Source organism: Telopea speciosissima, chromosome 8, assembly GCF_018873765.1.
Source record: "Telopea speciosissima isolate NSW1024214 ecotype Mountain lineage chromosome 8, Tspe_v1, whole genome shotgun sequence".
NCBI classification, from domain to species: Eukaryota; Viridiplantae; Streptophyta; class Magnoliopsida; order Proteales; family Proteaceae; genus Telopea; species Telopea speciosissima.
The window spans coordinates 9968248-9984147 of NC_057923.1; the positions used below are offsets into that span (position 1 = coordinate 9968248).

The following is a 15900-nucleotide window of genomic DNA, read 5'->3' on the forward strand; positions in this document are numbered from 1 at the left end:
CATTAGCATTATTATCTAAACAGCAGAAAAAAAATTCAGTTCTTGACAACTCAGGTTTTTATGGTAAAAGGGGAGGGCAGAGAACTCCGATTGTTAGTCTATGACCTCTGATTTTTTGGACTTTTAAGTCCTTGATCCATCGTTATAGCTCCCCAAAATAATAATCTACTGAAATCCCTTTGAGTAAAGCTCCTGCATTGCATTATTTATAGCTCCAATGTAAATTTAGGAACACGAGAGTGGATTTAGCCAGAAGAATGCTTGGTTTAAGTAGGTTCTGAAAAAGGTTCTTTAGATTGTCTACGGTTGGGCCACGCTTTAGATCCAAAACCAGAAATTTTCTAGGGTCTGGGTCTGTGAACAATCAGATTATTTAATGATCTTGAAACCATGCTACGCACAGCACAAGCATCTTCAGCTCTTAATTTGGAAAAACTTGGAATGGGTATGGAAATGGTTCTACAGTAGCCGTCAGAATAAAATTCACTCCAAACCTATAACCTAGGTTAACATCCTTCAATTCCAGCCCCAAGGTACCGTTGGTCGCCCACCTTTCTTACAAAAAAATTTAGGAACCAAGTATTGTAGAGCTTTACCCTTGTTTAGAGGGATCTCTTTCAGAAATTCTCGATGGCCGTGGGCTGAACCCAGGCCAAAGAGGGGGTTTGGAAATAGTTTTCAACCAGCAATTGACGCGCCTCGGTTAATACCTCACTAGCTGCGTCATTGCCCCAAGCGCAAAGATGTTGCTGTTTATGTTACCCTTAAGTTTTTATAGCCTTCCCGTACCTATTCTTCTCTCACCGTAACCGATGTGGGACTAAATAATTTCCAACAAACCATATCCACACACAAATAGTGAGAAACAATATCATCTCATCTAGATATCTAATTGCAACTCAATTGGCTTCTACAGATAATGGAAATAATCCACCCCTCTTGCTCTTGGGGTTAACTATCGAACTCAATCAAGTAAAGATATACATGGTCTCTTTCATCTTATTTGCAACTCAATAGGCTTTTACAGATGGGGGAGCAGAATTAGCACTAGAGGAACCAGTGCTTGCCCCGCAATTGGTAACCTTCCTGGTGGCCAGGGCAAGTAAGAACTTGTTAGTGCCAGGGGCGGCAGCCGTAGGGACCGCCTTTCTACAGATGTGGTCGGTGGGGAACCGATGCTTGAGGCACACCTTTTGCTGACAGATTCTACAGGTGTTGGTGTTGGAAAACGTCAGTATCTCCTTGCATCGTTTCACAGGGCACTTGGGTTTCTTCTTCTTTGATGGGTAGCAGTCTCCGGACTTCTCATGTCTCTCCAAGACAACCTTCTCATCTTCCTCTTTGCTCCCCGTCGTCTCTATCGAAACAGAGCAGTTTTCGCAAACCACTACTTTCCTGCTCTTAAGATCAGATTTCGGGCATTCGTGGGATTTGTAGGATTTGTGCTCCAAACAGAATACCTGTGTACAATACATGCCCAATCCCCAATTTAACATCGAATTTTAAAAGAAAATTTTCAAATGAATCAAAATCTATTTCCTGGGTTTGAAGTTGAATTACCTTTCGACATCCGTCGCACTTGAAGGGAAGGAAATCAAGTTGATGGCAATCTTCGTGTTGACAGTGTTTTCCCAAATCTGGAAAAGCTTCCGTTCCTCCGGCCATGATTATAGCTTTCTCTAGAGAATATACGAAATGCAGAAGATATCCAAAGAGAAGTTGAGAACCTTGAGAAAAATGTTAATGATAATATCTTCCTCTCGTAAGAGCTTCTCTGGTTTTTATACGTTTCTGTTTGCTTGGGTTTCAAGACATCGCGAAACGGAAAAGCGTTAGCTGTTGGACTTTGATTAGATTAGATCTTCTGATACATCTGGAACTCTCTCGGATATTCTGCAATTGGGCTTTGGGTCCTAGGGACGAAAATGCCGGAACGACGGTGTGATGTTATGATGAAATATAGTTATTCCAAATCAACGGTTTACAAAGGCTTTCGCAAGTGGACCTTGGCGGACGATGTTGCAAGTTGGGCCTATAGTATTAAGGCCCGAATTAGGGGACGTTGGCCTGTTCTGAATAAATGGGCTTAACTAAACATTCGTAGTGTTAAACTATCTTTTGGCTACATTTGTAGGATTTAAGGTTGTGTTTGGTATGCATTTTTGAAATGCATTTTAGGTCGATTTCACATTCTTGAACAATAAAAACAACTAGATTTCTTAACCCAGTTCATCAATGGTGATGTGAAACAATCATATGATGTTGATGTCCTCCATGGGTTGCAATTTGTATCATTAATCATGATAATAATTTTTAACAAAAGGTTATTATGTACATGGCCGTGCATGGTACACATTAAATCATAAGATAAGCACGATCGTGCATGATATACAGTCCTTCACCCACATCCAACAGTTTGATGCACAATCATGGACGACCATACACAAAACCTCTCCTTGTACTGTTTTTCCCCAAAAGATCAATTTGGTAATTATTCGCTTGTGGTTGTTCCATCCAGGATATATATCATCTAATGTGTCACATGGAAGCATCCTTTGGCAAATCCAACCACTGAAAAAGGACAGATTGGGCTCCTTTCCTTGGAGGGCATCGCCCAATGAGGCATCCAACGGCAGGACTGTGTCGCACACATCCTGGCACACACTCAGTTAGCTATCGGGATGTGTACGACACAGCTCAGCCTTTGGATGCCTCATTGGGCACTCATTGGGTAATGCCCTCCAAGGAGAGGAGCCGAATCCGAGCAAGGACATTGTATTAACCATAATTTTTATTTCATAGCAATACTTAATCATTTACCACCTTCATATATTGTCATCTTTTCCTTGTACTTTTATTCATTCATGTGTTCTTTAATTATTTCCACATGGCCAGCTCCCATTGAATCCAAACTCGATAAATAATTTAGAGTACCAAGGGACCTACTTTTACATAAGTTTGATCCTAACTAATCTCCCATTTGACAAATATCTGTTCTAATCACCCAACATTCAAAACAATTCTTAGTAATTTTTATTTTCTATTTGAAACAAATGTAGTGTTAGTGTTCCATGGAAATTTATAAATAAATAAATAAAATTAAAAAAAAGGCCTTGTAAAGTCCCCTGGTGATGAGGTTCATCCTCTATACATAATACACTGAGCTTATGTTTTGACTAATACTTCTATGAGCAACCACTTAATCTCTTGCTACTTCATGTGCTGTGTAGAATACACCATCACCCACAAGAGGATGAAATTTTTGTTTTTTATTTTTTTTGTTCAAAGATAATTCCTCAACCCAACCATTCCACGTGAGGTGGGATTTGATCTCGAGTTTTCATTAACAGTTAGAGACCTTACCTTACTACAAGCCACGGTGACACGATGGAATTTTTTGTTTGTAAATGTAAGGAAATGATGAAAAAATGTGTTTGAATTTAAATAGGTTATTGTTGTCACATTATATAATTCAATTGGCATTCAAAATTAAGTACATGTGTAGGTTTTGTTATTCTTTGTTTATCTATAAAATTGTTTTCACATGAAAAAAAAATTCAAAAAATCATAAAAAAAAAAAAAACTAATGAGAAAGTAATGATTAAGTTTTGGACAAGAAAATGCTATTTGGTCGTGTATCCCCCCTACATTAACGCGAGGGCAATGGGAGTATGCATTCAAACATCATGGAGAGCGGGATTTCCTTTTTAGGCATCGGTTTGGTATCGGCCTTTTGGCCAACACTGATACTAATGCCAATATTGATTCAATATGAATCACTGACACAGTGTAGATAGGGGCAAAATGTACAAAAAAGGGTGCAGTCTCGGTATCTTTAGGGGCAAAACCATCCGATATGGGTTATACAAACAATATTGATATTGTTGGTATCAATATTCATACCGATACAATGCATGTCGGTGTAATACTGATATCTAAAACCATACTCTCTCTCTCTCTCTCTCTCTCTCACACACACACACACACACACACACACACACACACACACAACACTTTGTTTTGGTTTGATTTGATTTATATAAGAAAGAAGGCAAAGGCACTTTTTTTCTGACATTTTATTTTTAGCAAGGTCCACATTGGACCCAAAGAAGGACCCATGAGGGGCCAATCAAGGGGCACTAGGCCCACTTATCGATAACTACCTACAACTACTACTACTACTACTATTGTCAAGAAAGTGGGAGGGGGTGGTTAAGAGTCGACACTTAACTCCTTGGAATTACATCACCTCCCACTGGGTGGAAGCCTGCCACTGAGCTAGAAGCTCATCCTCTGTCTTTCTTTAAGGCAATGATTATGTAAAACACATGATTATGTGCATATTAGTATGTTTGTGTGCTCTTCTTAATATATGATATGACATTGGGTGTTTTTTTGTACCTCTAATGCTTCTAAAGTCTATATTAACCTTCTACATTTGTTATCATATTATATATTATTGGAAAAAGAACGATAATTGATCATATGGTTGTTGCACCCAAACACAGGATTGTGTATTTTTTCCCTTCAACCTCAAATGAACGAAAAAATCATAGAGAGGGACAATCTCTTGATTATTAACATTCTCAAAGGCACAACTCTAGCCATGCATTCCTTGGAAAATCGTGTCCAGAGTCAACGATTGTTGGGTCTTCTCTCAATCGTCTGAACAGGTTTACAACCACACTCTTAAGCAAGCAAATGTTGTGGCTGACGGTTTAGCTTCATTGGGTTCCTATTTACAATCTGAACTTTCTTGGCGGGATTCTCCTCCTTTTATTGACCTTTCTTTGTATGCTGACTTTTGTGGAACTTTATTCTACCGTTAATAAATTCTTCTTATCTCAAAAACAAACAAATCCAATGAAAAAATCCCATTCCAACTAATCTCCCTACGTATATTCTCATTGACCCACATTGTGTCCAAGCACTACACACCTAAACAGCGGTCTCTTGGGCATATATTATATATGACATTAGAAGGAGATAAAGAATCATCCAGGCCTCTTCCGGATGATAAAAGAGAAAAGAACCCAAATGGAACAACAACAACAAAGCAGGTGGAGAGTACCCTATCAACAGGGTCACAATCCCACGATGGAACTGAGAGGACCCACCAATTAAAGATCAACATCATATCAAATCAAATCAAACCAAACCAAACCAGTGATGATCTTAAAAGGGTCACCTTTTAACAACTAAGGAATGGAGCAACAATGATGATCGAGTGGGTTGCCATTAGGGGTGCAATTTTGGGCCTGTCAGCCAAAACTCACCCTGGTCGTCCTGAGCCCGAACAGGGTCTGGGCTGAGATACTTGGCACTAAGGGTGAGTCAGAACTAAAAATTTTTGGCCTTGAGTTAGGATCGGGTCGGACCAAGGTTGACGTCTCAGGTTGAGCCTGACCCGGCCCAACCCAATCCTGTTTTAAGTTATACTATAAAATATATATATTAATATATTATATATATTATAAACTTTAAATATCACACATATTTTGTTATATAATATATTATATATAAAGATAATGAGTGAATATATTTTATTATAAGGTTATTTTATGTAAAATTGATAATGTCTCATCAATCCAGTTCAATTCAATTCAATCCATGCATCTTTCCCTCCCCCCCCTCCGTCTATAATCAGTATCAATCAAGATCAGTCCAATCCAACCCTAAGGTCAGGTCAGAGTTAGATTTTCCAAGTCCTAAGTTAGAGTTGGGTCACGGCAAGACCCAGCTAAAAGAACTCAGGATAGGACTAGGATTTTAAAAAACTGGTCCAATCCGATCCTCTTGCACCCCTAGTTGCTATTCTCGCTGGTCCCACACTTGGATTACCTAATCCCGCATGATGTGAAACTTAACGTTGACCCCCCAACTTGGTTCACCCCCGGCCCCCACGCTTCACTCTCCTCACCAAATGTCGAGGTTGAAGTATGTTGTCATTTCGAAAAAATAAAAAGAAGCACACGAAAGAAAATTCTGACAAGAAATAAAAAAAAAAAAATTTTAATTTGAATTTGGATTTGGAGACTTTGGACGGTCTCTATTATTTAGTGGCAATTAGATATACACATGTCAATAATAGAGCAGTGTTTGGTGGATTGCACTATTGCAATGTGGAACGTTCAACGATCACTTTTTCTTTTTTCAAAGAAAATCCCCTCGTGCTTCCTCGGTAACCTAAGTTGTAATTCTATTATAAAATTACCCCATTTCAGACAACATTCTCCCTCATGCACTGGTATGGGTCCCGATCATCTTTCTTTCTCATTTATTTTTCTGTCTTGCATAATCTCTCTTTAGTGTTTAGGCTATGTTTGGAATTCAAGAAAAGAAAAATATAATAAGATAAAAAAATATGATGATACAATGATTAAATTATGTGCCTATCTCTTTCTTCAAATTAAAAAAAAATTTTGAATCTTCTTTTTTCTTGACTTTCAAACATGGCCTTAGAGACATATAACCATGGACGATCTGATTCTTATATCCAAGACCGCAAGTCTGTAACAATTAAGGGTTTTTTTTGTCTTTTTGGGAATTGGAGAGCTTGATCATTGGTGGGGGGGGGGGGAGCCCCAAGGTGGGTTGAACTTCAGAGTTAGTAAGTGTGGGAATGACATTAATACGGGAACGAATACGTATGATAGTCAAACAAACTATGCGATAATAATACTTTTCAAAAAATCCAATGCAATAATATGCTATGACAATACGATACGTTTTTAATACGTTTATTCTGTAAAAAGTCGGGAGCAAAAATATAGACATATTCACTATGCAACAAACATGTACACCTAATAAACACAATAATAGCATTTACTGATATGCCTAAATATATAGTTTGATTGGTGTGATCTGCATGGAACTGATTGATGACATGATTGGGGAGCAAAGTATGTATGACTTAAACAACTTATGAGCTTAAGTAGTAACAAAACATGTCAAAGGCAATCATCTATTGTGTTATCCTATATGTTATCGACAAAGTAACTGATTGCTGATGCGTTAGGCATTGAAAATTTTCTGAGTTTATATTTATTTTCTCTGTGACAACTAAGATGCATTTCAAACTTAAAAGTACTTTGATCTAATATTTAATTATCTGAGCAGCAATGAAACAAATATTGGAACAATAATGTGTGAGGAATTAAAATGAATATTTTCATACCTGCATCATTAAGGCTACCTGGTTGGACATAAAAGGTTACAATGTAAAATGTTGTACGAAGCAAGGCTTATAATCCAAACACATTTTTTCTAATTTCTTCTGTAGTTTTAGATTCTATTTGCAATTTTTAATTTCAGGTTTCAGTTCTACTGTTGAATTGAGTTTTGTTATTAAATATTAACTAAATATGAGTTTATTTCATGCTTCATGGGATTTGGACTTTAATAAATCCCAGAGTCTGTCTCTTTGACCATCAAAAATAGAAAGAATGTATGGTTCTAAACTACATCAATGGAGTTTTTGGCTAAGAAAAGCTTTGAGTTCTCACAGATTTTATATGTTTCGTTTGGTTGAGTTTCTTTAAAAAAACCGAACGAGTTGCCTCGTGTTATTGTAAACATCTTAAGAATGGAAGGGAAAAGGTTTCAAAAAAATACCTTAAGAGTTGTTGCTTTAAGTGCACCGTTGCAATCGCCATCTTGACGAACTAAAGAACCACCGCTACAATCGCCGGCAGAACTCAAGAAGAGGAAGAAGAGACAGAGAGGAATGGAGAAGGGGAACTAGCTGCTAGAGGTTTGGTTTTCCGCTAGAGAAGAGACGAGGGTTTGGTAGATTTTAGGTTTTTTTTTTAATCTAACGGTTAGTATTAGGAATTAATTGGTTTAACGGTTAAGATAGATTTTAGTTTTTTTTTTTTTTAATATATATATATACGTATTATACGTGTATTATATGCGTTTCATTCGAGTATCATATGACAACCCTTAAAATGTGCCTATTTACCCGACTCTAAAGTATTATACGTAATACGGCATTTTTTTCATCGAAACGTTCGGGTATGCGTATAATATGCGTATTTACTAACTATGGTTTGAACTCATGACCTCTTATTTGAGGAGTTGGTCTTTTGCCAACTGAGCTGACCCCTTAGAGTAAAAAGGTATAACAACCAAGGTTTTAAAAATCAGGAATTGAATGGATGAATATGCTGACTTGGAGTAGAATAATTGGCTGACATTGATCTCAATTTCCATCGCTCCTAATCGTTGCTTCTTGAATCAAATTGGATCGATCAATTCGTAGTCATTTTCTTTATAATCCATCTTGAACCAGTTTGATTCATCAGCTGATTCTCGATTCCTGGATTGATTCAATTTTCACCATTAAATAGCTTAGATTCTTGATTCCTAAATTGGTTCAAGCTGATTTGGATCCAAATCTTCTCCAACCAATTCCTTTCCGGATTCCGAGTTTTAAAACCTTGGTAACGATTAACATGGGGTTTCTATAATGTGTGAGTGCTTCGTATGTGACCTAATATACGGAATATTAGCTCACCAATGACAGGTGTCATGTGATAGGGACTCCAGCCTAAACCACGTAAGCAAGCCCAACACGTGATTGGTTCAAAAGCCATAAGAACATCGTTGAGATCGAATTCCTCATGCCACTCATGACCAAGACTTTCGACATGGCTAAACAACCTGGGACTCTCCATGATGCCAGCTGTGAGTAAAGACAAATTCAGTTCATTAGTTCCAGCTCAAACTCAAGTGTACGTAATATGCATGGACTAAGGACTACGTGAACCTCAGGCTTATGTGAACTCAAAACATACGATGAATAGTATTCAAAGTGCGACAGGTGAATTCATACAATTTTAAGCCTAATACTCTTTTTGCTCCACTTTAAGTGTTGTTTCCCGAAAGTCTGATTTAGGCATCGAAGAGTCCCTTGGAGCCCACTCTGATCATCTCTTTGGCCTTTTTTATCTTGGCTATATGTGTACAGGTTTACCTCACTCGTATTTTCGTGGCAATATGACCCACATGAAGAACTAGAAATGGATCAGAATTGGAATCAGACTAGACCAATTCCGATTCTGATGAACCATAATAGAGATTAGCCAATCAATAGATGACACGTTGAGGGTCGACCCATAGCCGAACCGAATAAAGAACCCGGGTCGGACCATGAGAAAGTGTAGAAAACTAATTAGCAAAAACAAGGCAGACCCACTGACCTAGTGATGAGCAGGCAGACAAGGCGTAACAGACTAGTCGCTGAGTCCACTCGGGTCAGCCGAGTCTACTCAGATCAGACTTAAGGCTCCAATACCTAACTCAGTACGGTCAACTAACCTAAACAAACATCTAGCTTGGTCAAGGTCATGCTTTCTTCGTGACTCCCAACCCGACATATGTCAAAACTAACGAATGACACCTAGGATTATGCAAGACTTGAATTATTGTACACAAACGAATGATTCTCATACCAATCTAATAATTTTAACTTATAAATAGTGATGTATCTCCCAGGTAAAGGGGACTCTCTCTCACTTTCAAACTCTTTGAATTTGAGAATTTATCTGTTGTAGAGGTCTAACTTAGGCATCGGAGTGTACTAATCAACTCAGGCCAGCACTCTTCTGTCTCGTATTGTTTACCTAAGCAGATTAGCTCGGCCAGGTGGACAGCAGCTCGGACTTCCCCGCAACAGATCCCAATTATTATCAATCTGATTTTGATTCCTAAAATTGTGCTGACATGTGAAACAATACTTGGGTTTAAATGGGGAATAGAGGAGAAAATTAAGCTAAAGCACTAATGAAATGGTCCCACTTAAGTTTTCTAAGGACAATTCAATGGAAGGATCATAAAGCCCAATTTTACCTGTGGGTTTAGGATGAAAGAAGAGTTTGATATCTGTGTATAGATCCGGTTAATGCTTGAGTTTGAAAAGAATAAGGCTTAGTGCAAGAAAAGTAGATAAACATCAACAACCACCTCTCATCCTTGATTCTAATTTCTAGAATCAACTCAACTATAAACTATCATTGCTTGATTCTAATTTCTGAGTGCAAGTGTGCAACTCAAATCAACTAAACTATCATTGCACATTCATTAAGAGTAATGTTTGTGCCACATGTCATGTTCCTCCTCTTGGAGCGTGGCCATATGCTCAAGTGACGAGCGTGATGATAGTAGATATTCTACTATTTTCCATTAATTCCTTAAAATAATTCCTAGCTTTTATCTCATAGCATGACATAAGGATGCAGTTCTTATTGTATAAGCTAGTCCAAAACCTTGCTAATGAATCTTTAGGGGAAGAGTTTTCTGTCCGTGAAGCAATAGAAGTGTGCATGAAAGCACCAATAGGAGTGAGATTTCCACCATTCGTTGGGGATGGGGTAGTCATTTCACCCCATCATGTCATGGAGTTGTTCTGTAAGTACGGTGGAAAGAAGTTGTAAAAAGAAATAGATGCATGGCCATTGATGTGTGCGAGATTATTCCCATACCAGCAACATTAGAAAAAAAAACCTCTCCCCCTGTGGTCATTTATATAAGAAGGGAAAGGGTTCTTTGAACACGAGGTGTAGGTTACGTCGTTTCACATTACATTTCTATTCATGTTTTTTGAAGAGAAAGAAAACATAATAAAGAAATCTAACGAGTGTAGCATTTCCTGCACCTCAAGTTCGGAGGGACTTTTCCCATATAAGAATGAGAGATCAGAGAAAGAAAGAGGGAACAAAGAACGATATCATCCACATAGAATCCACATGACTAGAATCAGAGGAGAAAAACTATTTCTCAAAGTGATGGCATTTTCTTTGGAAACTCAAATTACATTCTAAGTTTAAACTATTTCCACCTGTTTTTGTTGAAGAAATTATTAAGATCTCTATCTTAGGAGGTGAGGATAGATGGTGGTGTTTCTTATCTGGGGATAACCACTTCTCAACTCGTCTGGCTGCCAAATATCTTAGGACTTAAATTTGGCCATGCCATGATTCTCATTTCTCTAAGTGGGGGCATTTTTTTTGGAAATTCAAATTGCATCATAAGTTTAAACTGTTCTTTTGGCGTGTTTTAAATGCAGGAATTCCAGTCAAAACAAATCTCTCCAAATGGATCTTGATCGAGCCTACTTGTGTTCTTTGTGGTTCTTGTGTTGAATCCACCTAGCACCTCTTTCTCTTGTATGATTGAACTAAGCGTATTTGGGTTGCAGGCCCTCTGGGATTAAGAAATGAGTTTCTATCTAGTTTTTCACTGGGTTTTTTTTTTTTTTTTTTTTTGATGAAAGTGTAATCACACAAAAGTTTCTCACTGGTTTATCTATGTGTTTCTCTGTTTTCTTCGGTGGCTGTTGAAAAACAATCTTGAATTTGTTTTCTTTTTTTTTTTTTTTTTTTCTGTTTTTATTATTACATGTTATTTTATATGGCATGAAAAAACAAGGTTGTTAAAAAATCAGCTAAGGCTGATCCTACTTCAGTTATCAACCTAATTCTTAAATGGTTATCGGACTTAAATAATTGTCCCCCTTCCAATCTTCACAAGATGATATATGTAATATTTCTTCTGCTTTACCTTCTCCTATTATGTTGATCCCCAACCCCATGATAAGTTATCGTATTTTGATTTGCGCAGTAACATCTAACCCAAGCCTAAACTCTTTGGGGGATGGGGCAGTCATTTCACCCTTTCATGTCATGGATTTGTTCTGTAACTCCGGTGGAAAGAAGTTGTAAAAAAAAACAGATGCACGGCTATTGATGTGGTTTGCGAGATTATTCCCATACCAGCAACATTAAAAAAAATAAAATAAAATAAAAACCTCTCCCTCTATGGTCATTTATATAAGAAGGGAAAGGGTTCTTTGAACATGAGGTGTAGGTTACGTCTTTTCACATACATTACATTTCTATTCTTCTGTTTTTTGAAGAGAAAGAACACATAATAAAGAAATCTAACATGTGTAGCATTCCTGCACCTCAAGTTCAGAGGGACTTTTCCCATATAAGAATGAGAGACCAGAGAAAGAAAGAGGGAACAAAGAATGATATCATCCATATAGAATCCACATGATTAGAATAAGAAAAGAAAAACTATTTCTCAAACTGGTGGCGTTTTCTTTGAAAACTTAAATTACATCCTAAGTTTAAATTATTTACACCTGTTTTTGTTGAAGAAATTCTTAAGATCTCTATTTCAGGAGGTGAGGATAGATGGTGATGTTCCTTATCTTGGGATAACTACTTCTCAACTCATTTGGCTGCCAAATATCTTAGGACTCAAATTCGGTCATGCCATGATTCTCATTTCTCTAAGTGGTGGCATTTTCTTTGGAAATTCAAATTGCATCCTAAGTTTAAACTGTTAGTTTGACGTGTTTTAAATGTAGGAATTCTAGTCAAAGCGACTCTCTCCAAATGGATCTCGATCGAGCTTACTTGTGTTTTTTTGTGGTTCTTGTGTTGAATCCACCTGGCACCTCTTTCTCTCGTATGATTGGACTAAACGTATTTGGGTTGCAGGGTCTCTGGGATTAAGAACTGAGTTTCTATTTAGTTGCTCATTGGTATATCTATGTGTTTCTCTGTTTTCTTCGGCTGCTCTTGATAAACAATTTTGAAAATTTTTTTTTTCCTGTTTTTATTGTTACATGTTATTTTATATGGCATGATAGAAACAAGATTGTTAAAAATCAGCTAAGGCTGATCCTACTTAAGTTATCAAGCCAATTCTTAAATGGTTATCGGACATAAATATTTGTCACCCTTTCAATCTTCACAAGATGATATATGTAATATTTCTTCTCTTTACCTTCTCCTATTATGTTGAATTCCCCCCAACCCCATGCTAGGTTATCCTATTTTAATTTGCGTAGTAGCATCTAACCCAAGCCTAAACTCTTTTGGATGAGCTGTTAGCATTTTGTTCGATGGACATATTGTTTTAGTAGTTGTAGAGTGTTTACCTTCCGCCAACAGCCTAAAGGCCAAATTATTTGGAATTTTGCAGGATGTGAGACATACAAACATTATGCATTTCAACATTAAAGAAGTTTGGTTTAACAACAAAGATACATATATGTCTTCTCCGACCAACCCCATAAACTATTTCATGGTCATGGAACTTCTTATTATCTCTTCTTTAACTTTCCCTACACCCTCCAATATAGGGTAATAAAATGACCATTTCACTCCTCCCTTTAATGCCCATATGCAATCCCATTGGTCCAGCGAGGCATAAGGGCCACACAGCCTGGAAGCAAACCCCATCCCTAAAAAATTTATGTGCGAGGGGAACACTGGGGTGGTGGGAAAAGGGACACTTTTTCCTAAAGATAATAAGAATGGATAAAATAACATGAACACTTAACCTCTAAGAAACGTGAACTAACTACAATTATAAATAGTTTAGGGACTATTTTTATCTCATTCGGGACACAGGAACAACTCCCAAGTCCCAACTCCCAAGCCCAAACCTGAACTGACTGGGCCCCATAACGGGACAAGATGCAACCACCCCGCCTGACGGTGCTCGATATACTACATTTACTACCTCGCTTTTCCATGTCATGTTTATTATAATTTCAGAAAATCAAGGGTAATTCTGGAACTAAAAAAATGAATCATCATAGATTCCAAAGTCTGAACTCTAAACCCACCATGTTCAGTAAAAAATTGGTCCCCCACTCACTCTCGAGTCTCGATTAGTCACTCACTCGACGTAATCTCTTTCTGTTTTGTTTTGGGCTATCGAAATTCTTAGAGAGAAAGCAACACGGAGCAGCCCTGGAGCTTCTTCTTCTTCTTCTTCTTTCTATTATCGCAATCTCGGCAAACCTGTAACTACAGAGACCAAAGACCCGGTCCAAAGTAACGTGCCTCGTCAGGGTGCAGAATAAAATCCTCTTTTTTCCCATTTCATGGGTTCCACGAAGAACCAGACCAGAATTTCGTCTATTTCTGAGATTCTCGAAGAGTATAGAAGAGATTAGGGGGAGGTACTGAGATGGGGAGCGGCAAGCACAGGTGGAAGATCTCTTTCCACCGGTCTTCGCCCACTGCGTTGAAACCCGAAAAGAAACAGCCACCTAAGGAATTTGTCTGTCCGATTTCTGAATCATTAATGGCGGATCCAGTGATTGTTGCCTCGGGTCATACACTTGAGCGCATCTGCGTTCAGGTTTGTAAAGATTTGGGTTTTACACTGGTACTCCCCGACGGCTCGAAACCCAATTTTTCTACTGTGATCCCAAATGTCGCCATTAAATTGACCATTCTCAACTGGTGTGGCGCCAATGGCGTCGAACGGCCGACACCTCCAGAGCTCAGCTCGGCGGAGAAGCTTGTCCGTGCATTAATTCCGCCACAGGAAGAGAAAGCACCCACTAAAGGCAAGACAGAGCAAGATGAAGAGAACAGAAAGATATCGGTGTCGGAGAATGAAAACGATGAGTTGCTCAAAGGAGTAGCGGAGAAGCCTACAATGAAATTTTCTTACGCAGCGACCGACCTAAATCGGAGGCCGACTCACTTCTACACTAGCTCCGAGGAATCGGTGAATACGGCGACTCCCAGCACGCCTTTACCATTCGCAACGCGTCCCTCTTGTTACTCATATTCTTCGTCGTCGCTCGACAATATTGTAGACGAGACTCTGAACCCAATGTCGCCGGAAGAGGAGGAGATCGTAGTCAAGCTCAAGAGCTTACAAGTTTTCGAGCAAGAGGAAGCCGTGATCTCACTGAGAAAGATCACCCGAACCAACGAAGATATGAGGGTTTCACTCTGTACCCCTCGGTTGCTTTCGGGGCTAAAATCTCTCATGACCACACGCTACTCTTCCATCCAGATAAACGCAGTGGCATCGTTGGTGAATCTATCGTTGGAGAAGATCAACAAGGTGAAGATCGTAAGAGCAGGGATCGTTCCACCGTTGATCGATGTGTTAAAGGGAGGATTCTCTGAAGCACAGGAACACGCGGCGGGTGCCCTCTTCAGCCTCGCGCTTGACGATGAGAACAAGATGGCGATAGGCGTATTAGGTGCGTTGCCACCGCTGCTACACATGCTCCGGTCGGAGAGCGAGCGGTCTCGGCACGACTCGGCGCTTGCTCTGTACCACCTCTCGCTGGTTCAGAGCAATCGCTCCAAGATTGTGAAGCTTGGTTCTGTGCCAACACTGCTAGCCATGGCGAAAGGAGGGGACCTGGCAAGCAGGTCTCTACTAATACTCTGCAATTTAGCGGCGTGTGTGGAAGGCCGCACTGCATTACTCGATTCAAACGCGGTGGAGTGCTTCGTAGGGATTTTGAGGAAGAACGAGTTGAACTCGGAACCAACTCGGGAGAACTGCGTTGTGGCGTTGTACGCGTTGAGTCAAGGGAGTTTGAGGTTTAAAGGGATGGCGAAGGAGGCTGGAGCGGCGGAGGTGTTGAGAGATGTGGAAGTGAGAGGGAGTGAACGAGCTAAGGAGAAGGCTAAGAGGATATTAGAGATGATGAGAGGGAGTGGGAGAGACGAAGACGATGAGGAAGAGGAGGAAGTGGACTGGGAGGAAATGTTGGACTTGCGGACTCTGAGTCGGACTCGTCGCCGATTCGTTTGTGGAAAGAATGCATCGGTTGCCAACTCGTCTGAGTTTAGGTTTTCACTTTGATTCCTACATCACGAGTGACGAGAATGGTTTTTGCACTCCCACTCGTATCTGAGATGTAAATAAATTATTTTTCTATTTTTGGGTATTTATTGGTGTTTGTTTAAGAAAGTTGATTCATAGTTTTTTCTATTTAAATCTGGAGCAGGGCTTTGGTAATCGGTATCAGTATCGGATAGATTTACCCTTGTTTCCTTTGAAATATATATATACATATTTTACATTTTTACCCCAGACCATACAGATCCACCAATATGGGAT

The 15900-nt window shown here is 39.0% G+C and overlaps 2 protein-coding genes and 1 pseudogene across 3 annotated transcripts; 1 reads left to right on the top strand and 2 right to left on the bottom strand.

Moving 5' to 3' along the window:
- Positions 1–604: 604 nt before the first annotated feature.
- On the bottom strand, positions 605–745 carry LOC122638441 (annotated as a pseudogene).
- Positions 746–979: 234 nt separating this feature from the next.
- Positions 980–3968, bottom strand: LOC122671896 (zinc finger AN1 domain-containing stress-associated protein 12). Its single transcript, XM_043869372.1, has 3 exons — positions 3945–3968; positions 1561–1686; positions 980–1460 (listed from the first exon to the last, which is right to left on the bottom strand). Exons 2-3 carry the CDS (start codon positions 1663–1665, stop codon positions 1011–1013), a joined length of 555 nt encoding a protein of 184 aa, XP_043725307.1. The 5' UTR covers positions 1666–1686; positions 3945–3968; the 3' UTR covers positions 980–1010.
- A 9933-nt stretch (positions 3969–13901) lies between these two features.
- Positions 13902–15669, top strand: LOC122672913 (U-box domain-containing protein 40-like). 2 transcript variants are annotated; one of them, XM_043870419.1, is made up of 2 exons: positions 13902–14400; positions 14431–15669. In XM_043870419.1, the coding sequence occupies exons 1-2, from the start codon at positions 13993–13995 to the stop codon at positions 15640–15642; spliced, it is 1620 nt and encodes a 539-aa protein (XP_043726354.1). In that variant the 5' UTR covers positions 13902–13992; the 3' UTR covers positions 15643–15669. The 2 variants fall into 2 exon arrangements, with proteins under 2 accessions (XP_043726354.1, XP_043726352.1); XM_043870417.1 differs by having other exon boundaries at positions 13902–15669.
- The last annotated feature ends 231 nt before the right edge of the window (positions 15670–15900 follow it).

Coding starts and splice junctions, on each gene's coding strand:
- LOC122672913 (XM_043870417.1), top strand. CDS start 13,993: ATGGGGAGCGGCAAGCACAGGTGGAAGATCTCTTTCCACCGGTCTTCG.
- LOC122671896 (XM_043869372.1), bottom strand. CDS start 1,665: ATGGCCGGAGGAACGGAAGCTTTTCCAGATTTGGGAAAACACTGTCAA. Junction 1,461..1,560: donor AGTGCGACGGATGTCGAAAG/GTAATTCAACTT, acceptor TATTGTACACAG/GTATTCTGTTTGGAGCACAA.